General features: G+C 47.1%; 1 protein-coding gene across 1 annotated transcript in view; it reads right to left on the bottom strand.

Moving 5' to 3' along the window:
* Positions 1 to 25,829, bottom strand: part of XPR1 (xenotropic and polytropic retrovirus receptor 1) — a 298,966-nt gene that overhangs the window by 37,951 nt on the left and 235,186 nt on the right. Inside the window, exons 8-10 of the mRNA XM_082264780.1 lie at positions 19,982 to 20,169; positions 8,351 to 8,530; positions 7,446 to 7,608 (exon numbers count right to left, since the gene is read on the bottom strand). Coding sequence (XP_082120906.1) covers positions 7,446 to 7,608; positions 8,351 to 8,530; positions 19,982 to 20,169 — 531 coding nt within the window. The remainder of the gene's footprint in view (positions 1 to 7,445; positions 7,609 to 8,350; positions 8,531 to 19,981; positions 20,170 to 25,829) is intronic.

Below are 25,829 nucleotides of genomic sequence, written 5' to 3'. Positions count from 1 at the left end.
CTTGTGAACGTGTGTACGGTCGACTAGGTCGCCGCCTTACACACCTGGGCTACAGAAGCCCCATGACGACAGGCCCAAGACGTACTCAAAGATCTAGTAGAGTGCGCCTTCACAGGCACAGGGGGAACCTTCCCCTGCAAAGCATAGGCCTGTTCAATGGTCTGCCTGATCCATTTGGCGATGGTAGAGGCCGAAGCCGCCATGCCCTTCCGAGGACCCTCCGGAAGAACAAACAAGGAGTCCGTCTTTCGAAAAGACTCAGTCGATTTAAGGTAAACCCTTATCGCCCGAACAACATCCAGAGAATGCAATCTCACCTCCTTTGGATGTTTAGGCTTCGCGCACAGCGAAGGTAAGACAATATCCTCATTAAGATGGAATTCCGAAACTCGATTTGGAAGAAAAGAAGGATTAGGTCGCAAGACCACCTTATCCAAATGAACAACCAGGTACGGAGACTTGCAGGACAAAGCTGCCAGCTCCGACACTCTGCGAGCCGAAGTGATCGCCACCAAAAAGGCGACCTTTTTGGACAACATAGACAACAAGATCTCCCTGATCTGTTCAAAAGGAGCACGTTGCAACACAGACAGAACGAGATTCAAGTCCCAAGGGGGCAAAGGATCCCTCCTAGGAGGAACCAGATGCCGCACACCCTGAACAAAAGTGCCAACCAAGGAGTTGGAAGCCACGGGACGTTGAAACAGAACGGCCAGTGCAGACACCTGACCCTTTATCGTAGCCAGCGCCAAACGCTGATCAACACCCGTTTGAAGGAAAGACAGCACACGGGAAACCGAGTACGTGCGGGGTGAAAACCCCCTGGACTCACACCAGGCAAAACAGGCCTTCCAAGTACGGTAATAAACCTTCCCCGAGGAAGACTTCCTCGCGTTGATCAAAGTATGAACGACCTCTGGAGAGAGACCCCTCTCCTTCAGGACCTCGGTCTCAACAGCCAGGCCGTCAAAGCCAGCGACTGTAAAGCAGGATGGTATATCGGTCCTTGAGACAGTAGATCGTCTCGAAGAGGCAGACGCCACGGGGCGTCGACCGCCAGATTCACGAGGTCTGCGTACCAGGACCGGCGAGGCCAGTCCGGTGCCACAAGAATCACCGTGCTGCGTTCCGAGTGTAACCTGCGAAGGAACCTGGACAGCAACTGAATCGGTGGAAACGCGTACATCAGCCTGTACTGATGCCACTGGGCCACTAACGCGTCCGACGCGTCTGCCCGAGGGTCGCGCGTCCTTGCCACGAACCTTTTCACCTTGTTGTTGAGACGAGACGCTAACAGGTCCACATCTGGAAGACCCCACTTCGCGCACAACATCTGGAAGACAGCCGGGTGGAGAGACCATTCCCCCTGATCCAGGGTCTGGCGACTCAGATAGTCCGCCTGCCAGTTCTCCACCCCCGGAATGTGAACCGCCGTTATCGCCGGGACATGAGTCTCGGCCCAAGACAGAATGTCGGCCACTTCTCGAGCCGCTCGGGCACTCCTGGTGCCCCCTTGGTGGTTGATGTAGGCCACCGCCGTGGCATTGTCCGTCTGCACCCGAACCGGGCAGCCCTGCAGCCGGTCCGTCCAGCGATGAAGACAGAGACTTATCGCACGCAATTCCAGAATGTTGATCGGAAGGGAAGACTCCCCCTCCGACCAAGTTCCCTGGGCGGATAGAACGCCCAGAACACCACCCCAGCCCGACAGGCTGGCATCCGTGGTGATCACCGTCCACGAGACAGGACGAAACGACTTGCCCCCGGACACCATCGGGGACTGGAGCCACCACAGAAGGTTTCTTCTGGTGCGATGACTCAACGAGATTTGAAGATCCAGACATTGAAGTCGCCCGTCCCACCTGGACAGGATCTCCGCTTGGAGACCCCGCGTGTGAAACTGGGCAAAGGGAATCGCCTCGAAGGCCGAGACCATCAATCCCAGACATCTCATGCACGTCCGCAGAGACGAGTGCGGAACGTCCCTGAGGGACCTGACTTCCTCCTGAAGAGTTCTGAGTTTGTCTTCCGGCAGGAAGACCTTCGCCTGCACCGAGTCCAGAATCATTCCCAGGTAGGGAAGACGAACCGACGGACTCAGTGTCGACTTTGGAAAATTTATCGTCCAACCAAACTCCTGCAGAGTTTGCATCGTGACAGACAGGTCCTTCTCCAGACCCTGGCTGGTCGCAGACCGAACCAGAATGTCGTCCAGATACCCCAGGACAGAAATGCCCTGGGCCCTCAATGCCAGAACCGGTGCAAGCACCTTGGTGAAGACCCGCGGAGCCGAGGCGAGACCAAAAGGCAACGCCACGAACTGGTAGTGATCCTCCGCAATGGCAAATCGAAGGAACCTCTGGTGACCCTCGAAAATGGGGATGTGAAGATACGCATCCTTCAAAATCGATGGAGGCCATGAATTCCCCCGGAACCAGGGCAGCCACCACCGACCGCAGGGATTCCATGCGGAACTTGCGAACCCGCACAGAGCGGTTCAGAGCCTTCAAGTCCAGAATCGGACGAACCTTGCCCTCCTTTCTGGGCACGGTGAACAGATTGGAATAAAACCCCCGAAACCTGTCCCGATGAGGCACCGGAACCACCACTCCCTGAGCCCTCAGGTCCCGCACCGCCAGGTGCAGGTCCCGCAAACGCTCTGGAGACAGTTGAAGATTTGAGGGAAAAAATCTGCTCTCCGGCCGAGAGAGAAACTCGATCTTGTAACCAGATCGAACGATCTCCTGAACCCATCTGTCCCGCACACGGGCCAACCAGGGTTGAACAAAAACCGAGCAAGCGTCCCCCCACCCCAAAACTGGGTGAGGGCGCCCCTTCAGGCCGAACTGTTATGGGCTGCAGATCCGGATCGGCCGGACTTCTGTTTCCCAGACCAGGGCTTCTTCCGAGAGCCTTGACCTTTGAACGGCTTGCCCTTGTAGTGCGGCCGAAAGGCACGAAAAGGACCCCTGAGGGGGCCGAAAATTAGCATGCTTCTTCCCAGAAGCCCCCTTAGCCCTGGGGAAATGGGGCAAGAGAGTGCTCTTACCCCCGGTGATCCCCTTAATCAACACATCCAAGGACTCCCCAAAAAGGCGAGACCCATCATAAGGCAGATTGGCTAAGGTCTTACGTGAAGATTGGTCCACCGACCAACATTTTAACCAAACCAGGCGGCGAGACAACACCGCCACGCTGTGCACACGCGCAGCCAATGGAACCAGGTCCAGGTCCGCATCACACAGATACATGACACCCTGGTGGATTTTGATCCACCATATCCAGGGTCGCCGGCGAGGTCGAGACGGCCACTAGGACGCGCCTAAGCATCTGCGTCCAACTTGCGATCGCCTGGGCCGCCATGAGAGAAGCAAACAGAGCTTTAAGCATAGAACCCGTAACAGAATAAGTATGACGGGCAAGAGACTCCAATCTCCTATCCGTGGCATCACGGAACACAGGGGAATCCTCTGCAGGAATCGCAGTGGCCTTGTTTAAAACCGCAATTGCGTGATCCACTGGGGGAGGCACACACCACCTTTCATCAGTGGAAGGCGAGAAAGGACAACGCAGCTTGAACCTACTTGGCACAGCAAAAGGTTTGCGCAGATTGCGCCATTGTTCCTTAACAGCGCGCTGAAAATCATCATTGCAGGGAAAAACCTGCGGCGTCCTGCGTTTTCTCTGCGTCCCATAGGCCGCCAAGGCAGCGGGGGGACACACTTCATCCTGCAAACGCAGTGTTTGCTTTATGGAAGCAATCAATTCATCCATGATTGCAAGCTCTTCAGGCGAGCCAGGGGGAGAATTATCAACCCCCTCAACTTCAGCCTCCACCTCGGACCCCACTAGATCTAGGGAGGAGCGGGAACCCGATAAGGAGGCCCCCGCCATAACAACCCCATCACCTTCACCCTCAGAATCAGAGGAAAGAGCAATTCTGGGTCTTTTAGTAGATTGAGCAGCCACCAGCATCTGCACCTGAGCAGCAAGGCCAGCCACAATAGTGGCTAAATCCCCCCCTGGGGGGGAAACAGCGGTCCCCTGGCTTTCCACCAAGGCGGTAGGAAATTTGCCCTCCTGAGAATCCATTGCCCCTGTAATGCCAGACAATAAAGGGTTAACTGCCCCTTTAAGCAAGCGCGGCAAGCGCAGCCCACCGCACCACACTCAAGCACAATGAGACCCCCACAGGGAATATGCAACCTGAACTCAGGCAATGGATAGCAAGAACAGAAGGATAAAACCTGAGGAGACCCTCACCGCTGCTGCTGCCTCGATCGGTGTTCCTGGAAAGAGGAAGTGATGCTGCCAGGGCGCTCTATGAAAGCCTATGGAGGCCACAAGAAAATGGCCGCCATGCATGTAAAACATGCGGCCGGAGCGAGTGTAGGCAAAATGGCGCCGTTTGGCGCCGAAACCGCCGCTCCACAGTGCAGTAATGCACACGTGACATCCCTGTATAGGAATACATGTCAGATCGCCGCAGCGATCGCTGTATATGCCCAAACATGCCAAAAAAACATGCCCCACAGCACACAGCTTCTCACACTGACCAGACTGACACACACAGTGTCACACAGCTCCCCCCCCCCCCCCCCTTTGCAGCCCACAGCATGCAGCCGAGAGATAGGGAGACAAGCAGTGTGAATAGAGGCAGGTTACACAGTCCCAGACTGACACCCCCCCCAGACAGACAGGTCCCCACATAGATACACTTACCTCTCAATGGCGTGGGGGACCCGCACAGGCGAACAAGCCGCTGCACATGAGGCAGGGAGAGTCGCAATTCAAGACGCACAAAATGGGGGTTAAGAAACCGCACAGCGTCCAGTGAGGTAGCCACCTCACCAATCATCCCTGCACCGAACAGGGATGGGTCGTTCACTGTGCCAGGAGCGTTACCTGGCTGAACGCTCGATGGCAGGCTGGGAAGCCACTGACCCACGACCTGCGACCAGGGGGATCAGCCCGAGACCCAGCCCGCATGATCCTCTTCATCAGAAGAACTAACTAACGCTGACAAAAATAACAGCTAAGTAAAGGTAGAGAGAAAACTCAAACAAAATTTCAAAAAGAAGAAAGAGTCTGGGGCAGAAAGCCCCAGCACAGGAAAAGCCAGCCACTCCTGACAAGCTAGACATTAAAACTGAGATATGGTTGCAGGAAGTAGGAGGGTATTGACTGAGGGGACCACCCCTTGAGGGTGGGATATGTTAAAAGCTTTAATGTTAACATATTCTGTTGCCTAGCTACTCCTTCGGAGCAAAGTCTAATACCCCATATGTGACGAATATGAAGAGGCGGCGACTGTCGGAGGACGTAAGAGAAACAAAGTTTTGCCTATAATTCTACTTTAACAATTCTTTGACATAATTGGAACTGAATTGGTGTTTAAGAAGAGGTTTTTTGTTAAGTGTTTGACCCTTTATCTTTTAACACTTGAGCAAAGACAAGGTATTTAGGCACATGTTCGGTGTCAATGTGTAAGAGGTGACTGCCCTACAAGAAGTATGTAGCCCAAGAGCCAGAGAATAGAGAGTTCCATCAAAAGGCTCATCAGATGTTTATTAACCTAATGACACAAAATGAGCTTGCGCCAAATGGAAAAAGAAAGCCATTAGCACTCTCCAAAAGCTCTATTATTCTGTAGTGAATTTCATAGTATATTTTTACCAAATCTTAAAAATGCCCCTTCCATCAAAGGAAAAGCAACCTGAAGTTTTCTAGGATCAATAACATTTCTTGTGTGGCTTGCTCATGCCTGCATGTGCCAGGGTTATTTTATCACTTCCATACCAGGCCTATTCTGGCACTCCTCTCCTATATGTAAAAAATTATTATTTTTTTTGCTAGAAAATTATAGAACTCCAAACAGCATATATGTTTTTTTTTACCAGAGACCCTAGGGAATAAAATGGCACATGGTATTTGCGCACCAATTTGTTTTTTTTTTTTTAAAAACGATTTCATGAATAAAAAAACTAAACACTAAAGTTAGCCCTATTTTTTGTATAATGTGAAAGATGATGTTACGCCGAGTAAATAGATACCTAACATGTCACGCTTTAAAATTGCATACACTCATGGAATGGCGCCAGACTTCTGTACTTAAAAATCCCCATAGGCAACACATTAAAAAATTTTTACAGGTCACCAGTTGAGAGTTACAGAGGAGGTCTTGGGCTAAAATTGTTGCTCTCACTCTAACGTTCGTGGCGATAACTCACATGTGTGGTTTGAACACCGTGTACAATGAACGTATGCGTTCGCTTCTGCATGCAAGCACGCAGGGACGGTGGCACTTTAAAAAAAAATTTTTTTTTTTTCAATTGTTGATTTTATTTTTATACTTTTACATTTTCCCTTTTTTTTTATCACTTTTATTCTTGTTACAAGGAATGTAAACATCCCTTGCAATCAGAATAGGGCATGACAGGTCCTCCTTATGGAGAGATGTGGGGTCTATACAAATGCCAGGCTAGATGTGATGTCATAACGTTGAGTTCAGGCCTTTTTTTCACCCTTTTTTTTAAGTAGAATATTGTTTTAGGAAGCCCTGGTAATACTGGACTGTTTCAGAGATTTTTAGAGTGCTCATAATTCATTGCCTCGAACCAGGGGCGTAACTACAGGGGTTGCAATCGCTACCGGGCCCCATGCTCCAGGGGGCCCGGTAGCAAACCAGTGGGTGAACTTTTGGGATCTCAAAGGTCACACTTGCGACCGGGCCCTGGAATTTCACCACTGTGGGGAGGCCCCAAGATTGCAGGAAGGGGGCCCACTGCAGAACTTGTGAAAGGATCCTGATGCGGGACCATAATAAAAGGCCATGCAATGAGATTAAAGAGCCCCAGGATTAGTGGGAAGACCCCCGGGCTTGAAGGGAAGGGCCCCGGCCAGGGGTCTGGGGGGCCCTTCATGGTTTCTTGCATCGGGGCCCTGAAGGTTCTAGTTACGCCTCTGCCTCGAACCACTATCTCAAGTCCCTTCTTCTCGGATTTTCTCCTATTTCTGAATATTAGGGTTGCAACAGTGAGACGGTAGGTGGAGAATTTGTAAATTTTTCCCCCTACTCACTCTTCGCCCCACCCCTTTAGCGTTGTCTAGACTCCTTTTATCCCACTTGTTTCCCGCTCTACACCCAATGCAACATTTATATTATTCTTATCTCATATTTCTTACATATAGCAAAATGACAACAAAACAAAATAGCTTTTTACAATAGAAAGACACTTTTTGAAAAATGTCAGCCAATTATAATATTTCTGTTAATTCTCAAATATCTTATATGTTATATAAAAATAACCTAAAGAAGGTGTGTCTGTTTCTATTTGCAATGTTATCCAGATCATGTTTTTCTTCTATCCCCCCCTCAATATTAATGGACATTAAATACATTTTAAAACAATGCAAGAAAAAAAGAGCTACCCTTGTTTTCTTACCATTACTGATGAGTCCATTGTCACTCTCCCAGTTCAGCTCAAAGCTGTAGAAGCAAATCATGAACTCCAGGTCCATAAGTATCACTGCAAGACTGTTGAGTTGGTCGGCCAGCCAGAAATCTGCAAAGCCCACTTTATGGAAGGGGGCAGTAAACACTCGGAACTAGTATGAGAATAAAAAATCAAAATAAGATCAGGAAAAGTGGTCTCAATTAGGAACATTGTTACTTTTGTCTGCTGCTTCATTCCTCTGCTATCAGCGTGAGTCAGTTCTGACACCAAAAGAAAAATGGTGACGGTAGGGACCTCCAGCTGATTGCCAGCCTCAGCTCTGGTTTTCTGTATTGTGTAGAGGGGGGCATGTCCCTTCCCTCCAATCAGCTCTATGAGCTCTCATCACTAAGCTCTGCATATTGTAACTTCAGCCCCCTTTTTTCTGAACTCTCAGACACACTTTGAACAGATATAGAGAAGAGGGGGCAGCAAATAAATTGGTACAACGTATGCAGGAGGATTGGTTTCATCTCTGTTTATCACCTGAGGCCAATCACTTCACTGGGTATCTGTAAGGGTTTACAAACACTTTAATGCTGCACACTATAATGCAAAGCATGTATGCAGTGGTGCATTGCAATGTTCTTTTGTGCAATGGAATATAATCCAACAACCAGCCCATGATGTAGTTACAGCATAGAGAAGGAAACCTCAATCAAAAAATGGAATGGAAACCGATTCTATTTGTTGCCCTGTTTTCAGACATATTCAGTTATGATAGGTCCAAGCTTAGCCTTGGTTAAGTGTAACAACAAGACAAACTTGGAAAGTGCATACTGAAATCCGTACATATTAAAAAATGATGGGAAAGTAATTTCAGAAGTAGAGGAAAAGGCTTTTGCAGCACTCACCAATAACTTAAGGAGCCAAAATCGAGACTTGTAGTAGAAGGTCTTCGTGGGGTTGATGAGAAAGAGCAGCATGAAACCATACAAGACCAGTGGATTCACCTGCATTGGCAAATAGATATGATGTCCGAAGACACAGGCGAATAGACTGAGGCACCACAGCATGCCAAGGAATCCTGCAAGCTGAAACACAGACACAGAACTGTTACAGACCGACAAACACATATACAAAATAAATGACAAAATAATGTAAAGCTTTATATATATTATATATACTGTATTTTCTGGCGTATAAGACTACTTTTTAACCTCTAAAAAATCCCCCAAACATGGGGGGTCGCCTTATACGCCGAGTATAAAATCTCCAAGGTAACCTAAATGAGTATTACCAGTAGATGTAATCTCTCAAGACGCTGGCTGTGCGGGAATCCTGTACCGGTATACCGTATGTACCGTAGCTTCGGCTACATACAGTGTACTGCGCTGAGCCAATCAGGGAGAGCGATGTATTCTATTATTGAATGCAAAGCCTGCTTGGATTGGCGGAGTAAAATCAGCCCGCCTCTCTGACTCTGCCAATCTGAGCAGGCTTTGTATTCAATAATATGATACATTGCTCACTGTGATTGGCTCAGCGCAGTATACTGTATGTAGCCGAAGCTACGGTACATACGGTATACCGGTACAGGATTCCCACACAGCCAGCGTCTTGAGATTACATCTACTGGTAATACTTAGGGTACCTTGGAGATATTATGAGAGATTACATGTATTACAGTACTAGGGTACCTTGGAGATCTATGAGAAATCTGATGTTTTTCAATGGTGTTGCCTTGCTTCGGAAGGGGGGTAGTCTTATACAGCGAGTATAGCCCAAAACCTATGTTTTAACTTGAAAATTAGGGGGGGCCGTCTTATACGCCGGAAAATACGGTATATATATTTATTAATTATTTTTTTTTTTCTTTTTTTATCAGGTCATTTTTATTGCAAGATTTTTTTCAGTTTACAACAAAACAGAGAAACAAAACGTTCCCATTGAACATGTGGCAACAAAAAAAAAAATAAAATAAAGAAAGATAAAAGAAAATAGGAAATTCAAGTAGCATATGGGACTTCCAGATTTTACAATCCTTTTTATGTGAGACCTTCCAACATAGTGATGGGTTGACAATGACAATCTTCATGTGCTTTATCGGTAACAATTTAAGACCACAACATATACGTAGTTTTGCGACCATACCATGAAAACATATGTAAACATTTATCCCAGACCAATCACCTACACCACTGCTATCTTTCTGCATGGTCACCTGCACACATGGTGGAGTGCATAGACAAAAAGAAAAAATAAATAGAAATTATATATATATATATATATATATATATATATATAGTTATTTAATAATATATATATATATATATATATATATATATATAGTTATTTAATTATATATATATATATATATATATATATATATATATATATATATATATATATATATATATATACACATACACACACACACACATATAAACATACATAAATTTATTTTTTTCCCTTTTTTTTACATTTGAAAATTATCAGCTCACACGAATTGTAAATAGAATGCAACATTTAAAAAGCAATTGTGACCATTTGGCAATACAAGTCTCGCCCTACACCATTTTCAAACTCAATATTCACACATTTCTTTATCCGTGCAATTTTCTTCCTAAAATAACATTCATTTTAAAAGGCTACATTCTTTCATAATGGTCTCCTGGTGGTCAATAAACGCACAAAGCTAGAAAAACTACCGTTGTAAAATTTCTATTACACTAGTTAAAAGATTTCTGCAATGAAATTCCCAGCGCCATCCATAACACAACCATCATGTTATTTTAGCCTCTGTCTAAATATGATATTCTGGGCCCCCTATCTAAATTTCACAAACCTAAAGCATAAGTTCACCTTAAGTAACATGTTACACCAGTATTTAGAGTGTAACATGTTACTGTGCAGCACCCCACAAACCCCCCTTTGGCAGTCGGTGGGGTACTGTCTCCCATGCAGCCGCTGTTACATTTTAAAATTGGTGCGGCTGAGCAGGGCTCCACCCGCATAGCCATGTCACCCATTCACAGCAAGCTGTGAATGAATGTACTACAAGTCTTGTCTTCTACCACGGCTCATCAACACGTCCTAGTTCACTGACACTTCCGACAGAATTCAAACAGAAAGGCCATACAGAGGTACGAGCAAGAAAGCTAGAGGGAGTATATGCAGGAGTCTGAAATTGAATCCGTAAGCTACTGATCGCAAGTGCAATGCTCTGCAGGCTCTGTGAAACTTAATAAATTCATATTTATTTCCTTCAAAAAGGGGAAGCAAAAGCCTGGTTTGGAGGTGCTGCAATGACACCACTCTTACAACTGAAAAACCCATTTTATCTTTTTGTATGTTTGACAAGGATTTCTGACTTTCCTCTTCTGAATACTTGTTCCAGGATAGCGAGTCATGAATCCATTGCTCCATTCTTCTAGGGTTTCCTTGGCAGCCCTGTATTTCTCTCATTACAGGTTTAAATTACATACATGCAAACACTATGAAAGTGTTCCAATCTAAAATAATCCAAAGAAATATTACACACAAAATACAAGTCATCCCCGCAAGGCTATTAAAAAAAAAATTGTAATGTTTATATTCTAATGTAAGCATCAATCTTGTAGAGAGACAGCCTAATTTATATGTATGGAGGTAGGCATTGCATTCACTGAAGCCTTCAGTGTAACCACAGAAACAGTATTTTCCAGGAAAAAAAAAAGGTTCACTTGTGCTGACAATAGGACTTACATTATTATTAATGTATATAGGTAATACCCTAACCCATGGCTCTATCCCAGACTTCTCCATTCAAATCACAGGGTTGACCTAGGTGCTGGCTAACACAGCCTGTCTCCACCCTCCGTCAAAAACAAATGTAATCCACACTCCAAAGCTTCGATCTTCTATTTAATTTGTCAGAAGATGAAAACTGCATATAATAAAGTCTCCACCCGAAACCACCTTCCTTGACACGTTCCACCACTGTGAACGCATCAAGGAAGGTGGTTTCGGGTGGAGACACTAATGTATAGTAATACCCCTTGTATAGGCAAAAAGTAAGTTGTACCGTAGGGAAAATGTGATTTCTGACCTATCGTAAAATCCATTTCTCTGATGTTCATTGACACAGCTCCTGTATTTCTTGACCATTGGGTAATGCTGCCCCCTACATGAGTAGGACACTAGGCAGAAAAAACTTCTGGCTACACCCATGGGCAGTCCAAGGGGGTATACTCCCTCTCCCTGCTATAAGTCACTCAGTTTTGTTACAAGCAGTGTCAGGAGAATTATAATTCCACAGAGGGTTGGGAGCTGTGTCCATCAATGAACATCAGAGAAATGGATTTTACGGTAAGTCAAAAATCCCATTATATCTTTCGTTCATTGACGGACACAGCTCCTGTCCTTCTTGACCATTGGGACGTCTCAAAACAGTGTCAAACATGAGGGGTGAGAAACCGCAAAAAATTCCCAAGGCTAAACATTAGCCAACCAGGCAACAGGGGCTCAACTAAAAACAACTGGAGCCCACCTGAAAAAAACAATACACCCTCAAGGAGGATCAGGTTCTCAAACAGCAGCCTACAAAACCTTGCGGCCAAAGGAAGCATCCGCAGATGCCAACACATCCACTTTATAAAACTTTGTAAACATGTGCACCGGTGACCAGGTGGCCGCTTTGCAAACCTGCGTCACTGGTGCTTGATGACAGAAGGCCCAGGAGGCAATAAGCTCCCTAGTAGAGTGCGCCTTGACAGGGAAAGGAGGAACCTGATCCCTGATGGAATAGGCCTGAACCACCGTTTGTCTGATCCATCTGGAAATGGTCGCAGAGGAAGTGGACAGCCCTTTGCAAAGTCCATTAGTGACCACAAAAAGGTAGTCTGACATCCTAAAAGACTCCATAGCTGGCAGGTTCACCCTAATTGCCCAGACCACATCCAAGGTATGCAACGAAATTTCGTTAGGATGTTAAGGCCTGGGACACAGGGAAGGCAACACAATTGCCTCATTTAAATGAAAGTCAGAGACCACCTTAGGAAGAAATGATGGACAGGGGCGAAGCAATCACCAAATAAGGTGAACAGGATAACGCCGCCAGTTCCGACACCCTGCGCGCAGAAGTGATAGCAACCAAAAAGGCCATGTTCTGGGACAGCGTAAGCAGGGGAATATCCTGAATATTTTCAAAGGGAGACTTCTGTAGAGCTGAAAGCACCAAATTAAGATCCCAAGGCAGAAACGGAGCCTGCACTGGAGGAACCAAATGTCGGACAATCTGAAGAAAAGTATGCACTAGGGAGTGTGTGGTCAAAGGACGTTGTATAAAAATCCCCAAGGCTGATACCTGGCCCTGGTTGCCTTCCGTTCTAGGGACTGTGAACAGGTTTGAGTAAAAACCCAGAGAATGTTCCGAAGTCAGAACCGGGACGATCACCCCTTGAAGGAAAAGATTTTGTACCGCCCCAAACAGACCCTGCAACAGGTCCGTGGACAGTCGCAGGTTGGAAGGAAAAAACCTTGTAGTGGGCAAAAGCTAAACTCAATCTTCTAACCGGACCGAATTACTTTGTGCACCCACTTGTCTTGCACCAGGGAGGTCCACGGATCTGGAAACCAGCGAAGATGCCCCCGCACCCCCAAAACGGGTGAGGGCGCACCTTAATGCAGAAGGATCCTAGTCCACGGGCCTGGAAAAGCCCGCTCTCAGCTTGCCAGAGCAGGGCCCTTTGGATCCGCCAGAGGAGGCCCTGAAAGGCTTCGAGCCCTTGTTAGTCGACCATGAGGGATGAAAAAACTTCTTATGACCCGAGAAGGAAGGTCCACGTGTACGACGAGGTTCCTTGCCTTTATTAGCCTGCAAAAGAAAGGTACTCTTCCACCCTGTGAGACCTTTAATGATGTCATCCAGGGTAGCTCCAAAGAGACGATCTCTTTGAAAGGGAAGATCAGTCAAGGCCTTTTTAGAAGTCTGGTGCACAGACCAGCATTTAAGCCAAAAGACACGCCGAAGGACCACCGCCAAAACAGAGGTGAGCCATCAGAGGAGCTGCATCCAAAGAGGCATCGCAGATAAACTGCAGCCCCTGGACCTGCTGGTCTGCCAGCTCAGCAAAGGCAGGAGGGAGCTGTTCACGCTCCAGGTCAAGGCATAGGAGCTTAGCCCACTCAGACAGAGCTTGCGAAACTAGGGCGATGGTAAACACCGGCCTTATTGCCGAACCAGCTAGGGTGTACATAACACGGGCCACAGCCTTCGCCTTCTGGTCAGCCGAATCCTTAAAGGCCGGGGACTCTTCCACCGGAATCATGGTTCTTTTTTAATTCTGGAAACCAGAGGGTCCACCACTGGTGGCACAGTCCACTTCCTAAGAAGGGACTCCTCATAGGGGTAACGCCTAGTAAAGCAATTAGGAACCCCACGGGGGCGCTTTGGTCGTCCCCACTCTTTAGCAACAATTCTATCAAAATAGGCAGGAATAGGGAACACCTTTGCCGCTCTAGATGGCGTGTGTGCCAAAAGGTACCTGCGCCTCCGTCTTCAAGGTCTCATGCACAGATACAATTAGTGCATTTACCAGCGCCTTTTCGTGTGCAGTCGCAGACGTGTAGGAATCATCCTCACTATCAGAAGGTTTGAGGCACGTGGTCGCAGACCCAGCAGGGTGACCCACGTCCGTGGCAGCTGAATCAGATTTAAGATCTGAAGAGACAGGGAAGGCAGGGGGGCTTTTTGTTAGCCCGAAGCCCGCAAGCCGTCTCCACCTGGGACACAAGGGACTCCAGGACCGCAGTCTTAGAGAGGGGATCAAGTAGGGAAATGTGCTCAAAAGACTCCATGAATCACTAGAGGGACCCCACAGAAAGTGTAACACACTAAGGAACATCGCTCACCGCGCTGGCAGCACCACCCGGTCGCCAAGCACGAGGCACAGAGGGATTCTCAGCAGAGGGAGAGAGGACCCCACCAGACTCACCACCCACAGACACAGGCACCTGCAATCACCAGGAGAATGTGCAGTACAACTGCGATGATCAGGAAGCTAAATGATCCAGGAGTAAGCAGCAGGGGATAAGGAGGGGCTCCCACCGCCGAAATTGCCGCCCTTGGGGCTCCACTGTCATGGCCGCTGCGATTTGCGATGCAAACCACAAGAAAATGGCTGCTGGACTACACAAACATGGCCACCGTGTATAGGAATACACAAGGCTACAACAAAGAGGCGGTGCCACGAGGCCTACAGGGATCCAGAAATTATGAGACCAGGCCTCAGGGCAGATCCAGGCAGGACAGGGGGCCCTGGCAGGAGCCCCCACCAGGTACAACCTATCCCCCCCCCCCCGCCAGTCAATTGTCCAGTCGCCGGCGGCGCCCCCCACCCCCATCACTCACCAGGGGGACCAGTTAGCTCCCTACCACCAACCCAGAGAAAAAATACATCCCCAGCGTATGTGGGAGGCAGGATGAGGAACTTGACAAGGGGGGGGGGGGGGTGCCTGCGAGAAGGAGAGGAGCCCGGGGGTCCGACTGTCCCAAGGAGGGGCCCATGTCCACCCCAAAACCCTCCAGGGGTAGTTGGGGGACAGCTACTTACCATACCAGGAACCAGGTGGGCACTGCTCCAGACATATCCTCCTCTCCATCGAAAAGGGGGGCTGTCGGCCAGGAGGAACACTGAGACTAAGGCCGAGGCCAGGTCGTATGCGACCCCGCGAAGCGTTTAACTCACAGGGCCAGCCCCCCGTCTGGTCGGGCTATGTCGCAGGCGACCTAGTGCGGAGCTGAGGTCTGCGCACGCTCGCTGGCCAGACTAGGGTGACCACTGGATCTAGATTATCCAGCTCATCGTAGTTGATAGTAGATCTCTCAAAAAAATCCAGGAGGAAAAAATGTTCTATCTAAAAAATTTTGCCAGGACCAAAGATCCCAGCAAGGAACTAGGTCCCTTCTCTTAACTAGGCAGAAAACTATAGCAGGGAGGAGGGGGAAACCCCCTGGGACTGCCCATGGGTGTAGCCAGAAGTTTTTTCTGCCTAGTGTCTCCTGTAGGGAACAGCATAACCCAATAGTCAAGAATGACAAGAGCTGTGTGTGTCAATGAATGAAAGAGAAAATTATTTTAATATTGTGTAAGTTTGCCCACTTACAAAGAAGTTAAGGGTCTATAATTTTTATCATAGATGTATTTTAAATTAGAGATACAGAATTTCAACCAAAAATCCGGAAAAAACACATGATACAAATGTTATGAAATGAGTTGCAGTTCAGTGAGTAAAAAAAGGATTTGATCCCCGAGGAAAACATGACTTAGTACGTGGTGGAGAAACCCTTGTTGGCAAGCACAGAGGTAAGATGTTTTTCTTGTAGTTGGTTACCAAGTTTGCACACATTTCAGGAGGGATTTTGGTCCACTCTTCTTTACAGATCTTCTCTAAATCCTTAAGGTTTCTTGGGTGTCGCTTGGCAATTCAAAGTTTTAGCTCCCTCCATACATTTTCTACAGGATTAAGGTCTGGAGACTGGCCTAGGCCTTTCCATGACCTCAACGTGCTTCTTCTTGAGCCACTCCTTTGTTGCCTTGGTGGTATGTTTTGGGTCATTGTCATGCTGGAAGACCCATCCATGACCCATCTTCAGTGTTCTGGCTGAGGGAAGAAGGTTCTCATCCAAGATTTTACAATACAAGGCTCAGTCTACTGGTCGCTCAATGTGGCAAAGTCGGCCTGTGCCTTTAGCAGAGAAACAGGTCCAAAGCATAATGTTTCCACCTCCATGCTTGACTGTAGAGATGGTGTCCTTAGGGTCATAGTCGGCATTTTTCTTCCTCCAAACCTGGCAAGTCAAGTAAAAAATGCCAAGAGCTCAATTTTGGTCTCTTTCTTTTTCTCTAAGTTCTTCTCTGAATCATTCAAATGTTCATTGGTAAAATTTCGACGGGCCTGTACATGTGCCTTCTTGAGGAGGGGGACCCATTCCAGCCTTGGGCAGGTTTACAATCTTGTCCCTGACATCCTTTGATAGCTCTTTGGTCTTGCTTATGATGGTGAGGTTTGAATTGAAGAAAGATTCTGTGGACAGGTGTTATTTATACACAACACATAATGAGTTGTAATAAAGAGCACCTTCTTAAATTGACAGGACTAATCTGTGTACTACATGAGCACATAATGTAGCCAGTCTGTGGGAACCAGAATTATTGTTGGTTGGTAGAAGATCAAATACTTTTTTTACTCACTGAACTGTAAATTAATTTATAACATTTGTATCATGTGTTCTTTCTGGATTTTTGGTTGATATTCTGACCCTATTTAAAATACACCTATAAAAGCAATTCCAAACCCTTTGTTTTTTGTAACTAGGCAAACTTACAAAATCTGCAGGGGATCAAATGATTTTCCCCACTGTATAAAGGAAAAGTTATACCTCCCATTACCATAGAAAGGGGACATAGGCCTCATGTACATGGATGCATAAAACCCCACTTCCAGGGGTGTTTGGATTTTTTTGCACTTATGAACACACTTGCGTGTTCGCTAATGTGTCCATGCAGACAATTTAGCGCATTTTTATGCACAGCATTCAGAGACCGAAAAATGGCCCAGGCACGTTTCCCCAGAGAAGCAGTTTTTCGGGGGGGTTTTCCTGTGCAAATGTGCCTAAACGCGTATAAAACGGCACACATGAACTCTTATGCACGTAAATTTATGCTAATGGATAGAAGCCAAAAAAATGAGTTTTTGCACAAACACTTCTAAACGCCCTATGCATGCAAACTTACATAAACATGCCTAAACGCAAGTGAAAACACGTGGGATTAGAGGCGTTTTTCTGTCAAGCAGCATAAATTCATACGCACGTGTGCCAGGGGCCATACAGCATATACATATTATAGAAAATGACTGGGTTTAAAGGTTAAAAATAAGGATATTGATGCTTTACTGATATGAAAGGGGAGCTAGCTTTGGGGAAACAAATCATGTATTGGGATGTAATTTGGATATTATTGCACCAAATCAAGCAACGTAATTAAAAAAAAATATATTATTATTATTGTGACCTGTAATAGAAAAGTTAATAATAAAACTGACTGAGGTGAACAAGTACCTCAGTCTCTGCAAATAGAGCCTGGAGACACAGAATGTGGCTCCGCTGACACGTTTTGCATTCTGGAGACAAAGCCCCAAATTGGCCAACGCGGCCATGTGATTATTGGACAAGACAAAGCACAATGGACAGAATAGATAAAACACAGGAATGAACACTATTTATAGCAACGTATATCCCAGCATAACTTGTTGCTTCTGATCCAGTCTCAAGGGAATGTCCATTACTTTATGCTCCAATGGGAACTCAGCTGTTCTAGCAACCACACAGGCAGGGCTGCACACAAACAATTCAAAGCATTCCCAGAGTTACTTTCTAGACTATGTATTCTGTAATTGACCGTCAATTATTCATTATACAATGCTCATTAATAGGGGCTTCCACAGGAGATTAACTTAATTTACCATCTTGAACGTGCCTCCTGCAGCTTTTACTATATAGCCTGTTTTTACATTCTAGTGTCATCTTTTCTTTTTAATCATATGTTTGTAATATCAGGTGGTACCTAGGATAGCAGTGTATGTTTAGATCAAAGTATATTGATTGTGAACAGCAGATCTGCACTATGCTACAGGCCAAAGTTTAATATGAAGTCAGGTCAGTAAAGCATGAGTCAATCGGTCTAAGGCAAGTTGTAAAATTAGGCTACATTTGCACAGGCAACTAGCTCCACTGCTAATGACAGTGGCAGAAATCTTCTGCTTCCTGCAGCTGTTTCTGCCACTTGTGAGCAGCTAGCTGTGGCTCCGGAGCCCTTTACAATTCAGTGAGAGGGCTGCGATGGCCGCAGCTATCTGTGGCTCTTCACCCAGCCAGCAATTGTCTTCGCTGATCATTGCTGGAAACACATTGTGTGCTTCCAGTAATGATCACTGCAGGATAACTGTGGCCACTTCCGATTTGTCATTTAAGTGTACAGGGCTCGGTAGCCGCAGTTAGCCACTAACAAGTGGCAGAAACAGCTGCAAGAATCAGAAGATTCCTGCCGCTGACAGTCGCACTGGTGCTAATCGCCTGTGCAAATGTAGCCTAAATCACCAAATGTTCCCTAGCATATACTTACCTTCACTCCCCCACTGCTGCATTCAGCGTCAGAGCTGAAGGAAACACCTTATATGTATGAAGCAGCAGGTGGCTCATTCTATATGACAGTGCTGGGCCAAACAGGGTTGTCACATGGGAGTCCAAAGTAGTGATCGACCGATATCGTTTTTTGATGCTGATACCGATATTTTGGTCATCGGATATCGGTATCGGCAGATATTTTTGGACATGTAAAAAAAAATTTTTTTCCACAGGTACTCATTGTGGAGGGATCTGGGGGTCTAAAAGACCCCAAACCCCTCTTCGGCACTGAAATGCATTCAAAACTCCAAGTTTGGCTGTTTTGAATGCTGTCAGTCTTTTGAATTTGGTGCCCAGAAGTGATGTCATGACATCACTTCCATGTTTTTTACATGGAGACCCGATCAGAGTCGAATGCGGCTTTGATCGGGTCTTCGGCGGTCATGTAGGTAGGATGCTCGGGTCTCCCGGTGGGGCGGGAGACCCAAGCGAGCCGTGGAAGGCGGCGGGAGGACGTCCCCTCCCACTCCTTGTAATGACAGCCGAGCGGCTTCTCAGCCGCATCGGTTGTCATTACAAGACAGCCGACCGTCGGCTATGGACGCCGGTACCAGGGTGATGCCTCTCGCTGCAGGCATCACTCCGGTACAGCACTTTCCCGAAATATCGGCAATATCTGGAACCTCCGGGGCCAATTTCGATATATCGGGGAAAGGGCATATTGGCCCCCGATATATCGGTGGTGCCGATAATCGGTCAATCCCTAGTCCAAAGCCCTTTGTATAGTATAACTCTAGTGACTTGTAGCTTAACCCTGAATTTCCCTTGCTCCTGTTGACTCAAAAGAGCGGTGAGGAATTGAAAAGAAAGGTGAGGGCTCAATTCAAGTGCCCACACATGACAAAGCAATAGTTTCAAAGCACAGAATCACTATGGTTGTCAGCAAGGAAGAGGCATCGCAGAGAAGAGAAATGCCCTGAAATAAACACAAAAGGCCAGACTGTCAACAAGAAAAATCACAGCAAATGTCAGGGGAATAGGGCAGGCGAGGTACAAATGATTTCTTTAGCACTATCATTTGTGGCACTGTACAACAGATGCACTGCAACTAAAGGGCAAGACTGATATGGAAAATCTTTGAATGACTGTGGAGCATAATAAGAGTAACTAAAAACTGCTATTGGAGCAAAAGTCTTGGCCACAGAAGCCTACAGTCAGATTAATGCAAACAGGTCATCTTTAAATAGCTGTTTCTAGTCAAGTATAACACTCAATTTGTAGCCCCAGAATAAAATCCTGGCATTACAGCCATGGTTGTTTTCTATTTGTAGGATATAATCATTGCCATTGTAAAGACATGTGCATGGATTCTTACTTCAAACAGATGCTGATGTGAGAGGTTGTTACGAGGATTGAGCTCAAATATGAGGACGTGATTGACGCCAGCTTGTCTCCATCCATAAGTATTGATGCCCAGAAGAAAAAGGAATTCCACCAGCAGGAAACCACCTCTGTAGATGCGCACCAAGGGCCAGACCTCTGTAATTTTATACCTCTCGTAACCTGCGAAAGGACAAAATGATGACATAGTTTTCTCCTACACACAGACACCTGCAGTGATACTACAGTCAAATGGCACCTTCAAAGCATTACCTATCTTACTCGTGGGAGCAGAGGTTCTTCCTGGTTCAGATTTGGTTAATAATGGCATATTTCCATAGGTTTATGACTAACTGCCCAAACACATGCAGATTGAACAAACCAAGAAACTTGTCAGCTGTCAGTGGCCTGACCTGCAACAGATTTAGCGGTCAACAGTGATAGCTATGGCAGATATGCCAACAGGCTGTCCACCCTATGTGTAAATGAAAACAACTGAATATGAGCCCCATAAAATATCCCTTTTGTATTAAACTTTTTATCTCAATGTCTTTATATTCGAGTAGTATATATCCTAATCTCAGTTTGTGCCATCACATATAATGCCAATTGACCTTTATCTGCACTTGAATGGGTGCCTTTTGAGAAAAGGGAACCCCACAAGCAAAAACTCACTCAAGGCAAGAAGACAGGGAATCTTAAAAAATTAAGTTCTATTGAACCGGTCAATGTTGACTGGCATTCGGCCCATGTATACGGGGCTTTAGGCTAGATTTGCATCTGTGCATGTACCTCTTCATGCGTTTTTGAAGCCGTTTCATGCTTCAAGTGTTTTTTTCAGGAGGAGGGGACTGGTTAAACACAAAACCCTACCAAAAATGTATGCATGTATGTGCATTTTTCCTGTGTTTTTCACTTTGCACTCCCATTGAAGTCTATAGGGGCAAAATTACATTTCTTGCATCAAAAAAAGTACCTGCACCTCTTCCAAAAAATGCACTTTAGGAAAATGCATATGTGAACAGGCCTAATAGAAAAAATTGATTTTTGTAAAATCTTACCGTAAAATCCTCTTAAGCTCATTGACAGACGTAGTCCTCCTTGATTAATATCAACTCGGGTTATACTGCCCTCTACAGGAGTAGGAATAGACAGGAAAGAAAACGTTCTGGCCACACCTTAGGGGCAGTCCCAGAGGGTATATCCTCTCTCTCTCTGCTACAGCAAATCAGTTTTTTTTTCTGTCTAGTTAGGAGTAAGGACCTAGATGCCTTGCTAGGATCTTCGGTCCTGGCAGGATTTTTTTTTTTAGAAAGATTTTTTTTATAGACAGCTTTTTTTCTCCAGCTACAGCAAATCAGTTATGTCACAAAGCAGTGTTTAGAGAATTTAACCCAGCCCAACTCAAAAACAGAGGGGCGGGTACTACGTCTGTCAATGAGCTTAAGAGAAAAGGATTTTACGGTAAGATTTTACAAAAATCCATTTTTCTCTGTCGCTCATTGACAGACGTAGTCCTCCTTGATTAATATCAACTCGGGACGTCCCAAAGCAGTACCACAAATGAGGGGTGGGAAAATGGAAATCAAAATCCAATCTAGAAGGCCCAACCGGTGCCAACTAGAAGTTTTAAAGGCTCATCAATCAAAGGATGAGACTCAACTGAAATTCCAACGGAAAAAAACCCTTGAGGTAGACCACGGTCTCCTCAAATTGCGGCCTGCAAAACCTTGCGGCCAAATGAGGCATCCGCCGATGCCATCACATCAACTTTATAAAATTTTGTAAAGGTAAGCACCGACGACCAGGTGGCCGCCTTGCACACCTGGACCACTGACGCCTGATGGCGGTAGGCCCAGGAAGTACTGAGCGCTCGAGTGGAATGCGCCTTAACAGGGAACGGAGGATTCCGACCCCTAATCGAATAAGCCTGTACCACCGTCTGTCTGATCCATTTGGAGATAGTCGCGGCAGATGCAGGCAACCCCTTTCTGGGGCCATCCGTGATCACAAAAAGTGAATCCGTCTTACGGAATGATTCCGTAGCCTTCAGGTATACCCTGATTGCCCAAACCACATCCAAGGAATGCAACGCATATTCCCGAGGATGATTGGGCTGAGGACACAAGGAAGGTAGCACAATATCTTCATTCAGATGAAAGTCTGAAACCACCTTAGGAAGAAAGGATGGCTTTGGATGAAGAACTACCTTATCCCTATGAACCACTAGATATGGGGAATGGCATGATAATGCAGCCAGTTCTGACACCCTGCGTGCAGAAGTGATAGCCACCAAGAAGGCCACCTTCTAGGATAATGTAAGCAAGGGAATCTCCCTGATATTTTCAAAGGGAGGTTTCTGCAGAACCGACAAAACCAAATTAAGATCCCAGGGCGGTAAGGGCGCGCGGACTGGTGGAGCCAAGTGCCGCACCCCCTGGATGAAATTCCGCACCAAGGAATGAGTAGCCAAAGGCTTCTGAAAGAAGATTGCTAATGCTGAAATCTGACCCTTGATAGTGCTCAAGGATAGTTTCTGCTCAACCCCCTTTTGCAGAAAAGCCAAGTTTCGGGTCACCGAATAGGTACGTGGGGGAAATCCCAAAGATTCACACCACGCGATATAAGTCTTCCATGTGCGATAATAGACTTTGCTGGAAGTCGCTTTCCTTGCTTTAATTAGAGTAGGAATAACTGAAGCTGACAACCCTCTGTCCTTCAGTACCTGGGTCTCAATGGCCAGGCCATTAAAACCAGCGACTGTAAAGCACGATGGAAGATCGGTCCTTGAGACCGCAGATCCTCCCTGAGAGGAAGTCTCCAAGGAGCGTTCGCGACTACCATGTCCAAGTCGGCCTGACCGGCTTGACGAGGCTAGCCTAGAATTTCCAGGATAACTGGAGTTCCCTCCATCTCTATCCTGCGGAGAAATCTCAGCAGCAATCTGAGAGGAGGGAAGACATATAGTAGCTGACACTGCCTTTACAGGCCGTTCAGCGCGTCTGCTGCGTCCGCTAGAGGATCGCAGGTGCACGTTACCAACCTCCGCGCCTTCCTGTTGAGCCTATATGCCAACAGATCCACCTCCGGGATGCTCTGATGAAGACACAGATGGTGAAATCCTTGGTGATTGACCTAAGTCATCACCCTGATATTGTCTGACTGGATCCGAACCAAGCTGCCCTAGAGCTGCTTGGTCCAGGCAATCCGACAAAGTCTGATCGCTCTCTGTTCCCACACATTTATCAGAAACTTGATTCCTATCAGGAGTGATGATTTCTCCTGGTTGAGCATTAGAGACCGAAGTCACCAGACTAGAGGCTCCTTGGTCCGCTTGCTCAACCGGATCCGATTCCTGGAGGGAACTGAGAATGATCTTTGGAAAAGGTAAAGAAAATGATCTGTTCAGGGAACGGGAACTACCGCTCCCTGTAGCACCTAAATGTTGGAAGGGAAGAATCGCACCGGTAGCAGTGATCGACACTCGATCTTGTATCCTGATCGTATGATCTACTGAACCCCTTAGTCCGGGATTCAGGAAAGCCCTAGATCTGAACACTGGTGAAGACGTCCCCCCACCCCTAAGCCGGGTGGGGGCGCACCTTCAGGCTGTATTGGCCTTAACTTCAGGTTTGGCTGAGTCGGCCTTTTGTTTGCCCGACCAACGCCTCTTGAACCCTCCTAGAGGGGCTTTGCCTTTCCCGCTCGCCCCAGCGGAGCGAACAAACCCTTTATGAGCGGCAAAGAAAGGTCCACGCTTGTTACGAGGTCCTTTAGCTTTAGCAGCCTGCGGCAAAAAAGTGCTCTTGCCCCCAGTGACATCCTTAATGATCTCATCTAGGGTGGCCCCAAATAGGCGATTCCCCTGAAAGGGGAGATTCGCCAAGGCTTTTTTGGAACCTAGATCCGCCGACCAGCATTTTAACCAAAGCACACGTCTGAGGACTACCGCTGACATCGATGCATGCCCTAACAAGGGGGTGGCATCCAGGGCTGCGTCACAGACGAACTGCAGTCCTTGTATAATTTTTTCCATCAAATCAGATGCTGCCTGGGGGATACCTTTCCCCTTTTTGCCCATTCCGTTAATGTTTGTGAAACTAAACCAATGACAATCACTGGTCTAAAGGCTGACCCTATCAGGGAAAAAATAGTGCGGGACTCCGCTTCCATTTTCCGATCCACCGGATCCTTAAAGGACGGAGCGTCCTCCAACGGGATAACAGTGGCTTTATTCAGTCTGGAAATAGGTGGATCCACCACTGGTGGTACCGTCCATTTCTTAATGAGGGATTCCTCAAACGAATAGCGTCTAGCAATGCGCTTGGAAACAGTAAGGGTACGTTTTGGATAATCCCATTCCTCTTTAATTTTATTACCAAAACATTTGGGTAAGGGAAAAACCTTTGCCGTCTGGGTAGGTTTACTAGTACCAAAGGGAATTTCCATCTCGGTTACCTCTGCCGGTAAAACCTCAAGTCTTAAGGTTTCCCGGACCGACACAACTAGTGCGTCCACCAATGCTTCTTCTTGTGCTATGGCGGAGGCAGGAACGTCCTCCTCACTGTCTGAGGGAACTTTACCGGAGACAACAGCCCCTGCAGAGGGACCTGCAGCTGCAATGACCATCTCAGAATCTGAATCTGAAGTATCAGATGAAATAGGGGTAGGCGGGGGTCGCTTTCTTGACCCCCGTCCCTGACAGGCCATCTCCACCCGGGATACCAAAGACTCCAAAACTGCTGTAAATGCATCAATATTCTGTGAACTGGAGGGTCCTGCGGCAGCCTCGAGGGGATCAGGTGGGGGTACCTGTGTGGCAGGGTCCATGATTATTCCAGACACTTGCCGGAAAAAAATAATTTGCAAAAAAAAATAAAACTTTTTTTTTTTCTTTAGACCCCCAGCGCCATAGCGCCCCTCAGTGTTACCTGCTTTTGGACCCCTACAGAGAGAGAGACCCCAAGGCTCACCACTTGATGCTCAGAAGTTTCAATACAACCTGTTCCAGCACTGTCTATTACAGACAGGAAGTCTTTGGCTTGCTTTCCCGGGTAAAAGGAGGCGGCTCCGCCCCTTTACACGCCTTCCGGCGCCTCCCCATAGCTCCTCGAGGTGTTTGGTCACCTCAAACAAGGCCGCCCCCATGCTGAAGACACGAGGCTACGCCAATATGGCGGCCTCGTGCGATCTGCAAGACAATGGCGGCGGCCTGTGTAGGATAGCGGCGGCTAGCAGCAGCCTGCGGGATGTATGTATTGGGCCTGGCGGCCTGCGGGAGTGCCTCGGCCCCACAAACTTCACCATGAATGGTGATAAGCCTGGCCGGCGGTTCAGGGCCCTGGCGGGCCGCATGCGGTCCGTGGGCCGTCGGGAGGCTGTGCAGCCCGTGGAAGTGACCGGTTACTGGAGGAATGGCGATCTGGACTGCAGTAACTCAGGCATAGGCATCGGCCTGTGTACACACTCTGACAGGTAGGATACCTTTTACTTCAATAGTAATGCCTTTTAGTACTGCCACTGACTTCAGTCACCCTTACAGTCCTACAATGACTTTAGATAGTCAGCTCCCAAACCAAGCCTCCTGGTTTCTATTCACAAAAAATCACACTCAAATTGGGGGATCTGTGACCTGTTATAGGATAGAGGGGAGACCCAGAACTGAGTGTCCTACCATCCCAGAGAGGGGCCCGCGTCCACCACAAACCCGACAGGGGGAGAGGGGGGAACATTCTACTCACCATACCGGAACCAGGCGGGCCCCAACTCCTGACAGAACCCCTCTCCACCGGGGTGGGGGGGCTGTCGACCAATACGGACGCCGTGACTCTGTTGGTCATTGG

Source organism: Pelophylax lessonae (genome assembly GCF_965119305.1).
Source record: "Pelophylax lessonae genome assembly, chromosome: 8".
NCBI classification, from domain to species: Eukaryota; Metazoa; Chordata; class Amphibia; order Anura; family Ranidae; genus Pelophylax; species Pelophylax lessonae.
This window is presented reverse-complemented; position numbering and strand designations above follow the sequence as displayed.